The 338-nt window shown below is 44.4% G+C and overlaps 1 protein-coding gene across 1 annotated transcript in view; it reads left to right on the top strand.

The window, feature by feature from the left end:
- The window catches only part of CCDC174 (coiled-coil domain containing 174), a 16369-nt gene that overhangs the window by 13162 nt on the left and 2869 nt on the right, over positions 1–338 (top strand). Inside the window, exon 12 of the mRNA XM_035903849.1 lies at positions 1–243. This exon is cut by the window's left edge and continues 319 nt beyond it. Within this exon, the coding sequence (XP_035759742.1) occupies positions 1–140 (140 nt within the window). The 3' untranslated portion in view covers positions 141–243. The remainder of the gene's footprint in view (positions 244–338) is intronic.

The raw sequence follows: 338 nt of genomic DNA, 5'->3' as shown, positions 1-338 counted from the left end.
CACCATCAGCACAGGCCTGTGGCTGCAGCGCCCAGGAGGTGCCACCGTCAGTGCAGACCAACAGCAGTGACGCTCAAAATCAGGAACCACTTTACCAAAGTTTAGATGATATGCTGTCTTATTACAGACAAGTGACTTGAACTGAGCAAAAAGATAAGCCAGAATCGTGATTTAAAGAACTGAAATAGAATTATCGTCTCGGCAAGAATATTATTTTCCCACATCTGGGAAAAATAAGTTCCTGTAAGTAGATCAAAATAAATCTCCTGAAGACCTAAGCTATTTTACATCACAGCTGCACTTTTGCCCTGTTGGTTCTTTCCCCCCCCCCACCCCCA

The sequence above is a fragment of the Egretta garzetta genome, unplaced genomic scaffold, assembly GCF_000687185.1.
Source record: "Egretta garzetta isolate BGI_Z169 unplaced genomic scaffold, ASM68718v1 scaffold91, whole genome shotgun sequence".
Classification (NCBI taxonomy): domain Eukaryota; kingdom Metazoa; phylum Chordata; class Aves; order Pelecaniformes; family Ardeidae; genus Egretta; species Egretta garzetta.
The sequence above is the reverse complement of the archived record's forward strand: the minus strand, read 5'-3'. Positions and strand labels throughout refer to the sequence as shown.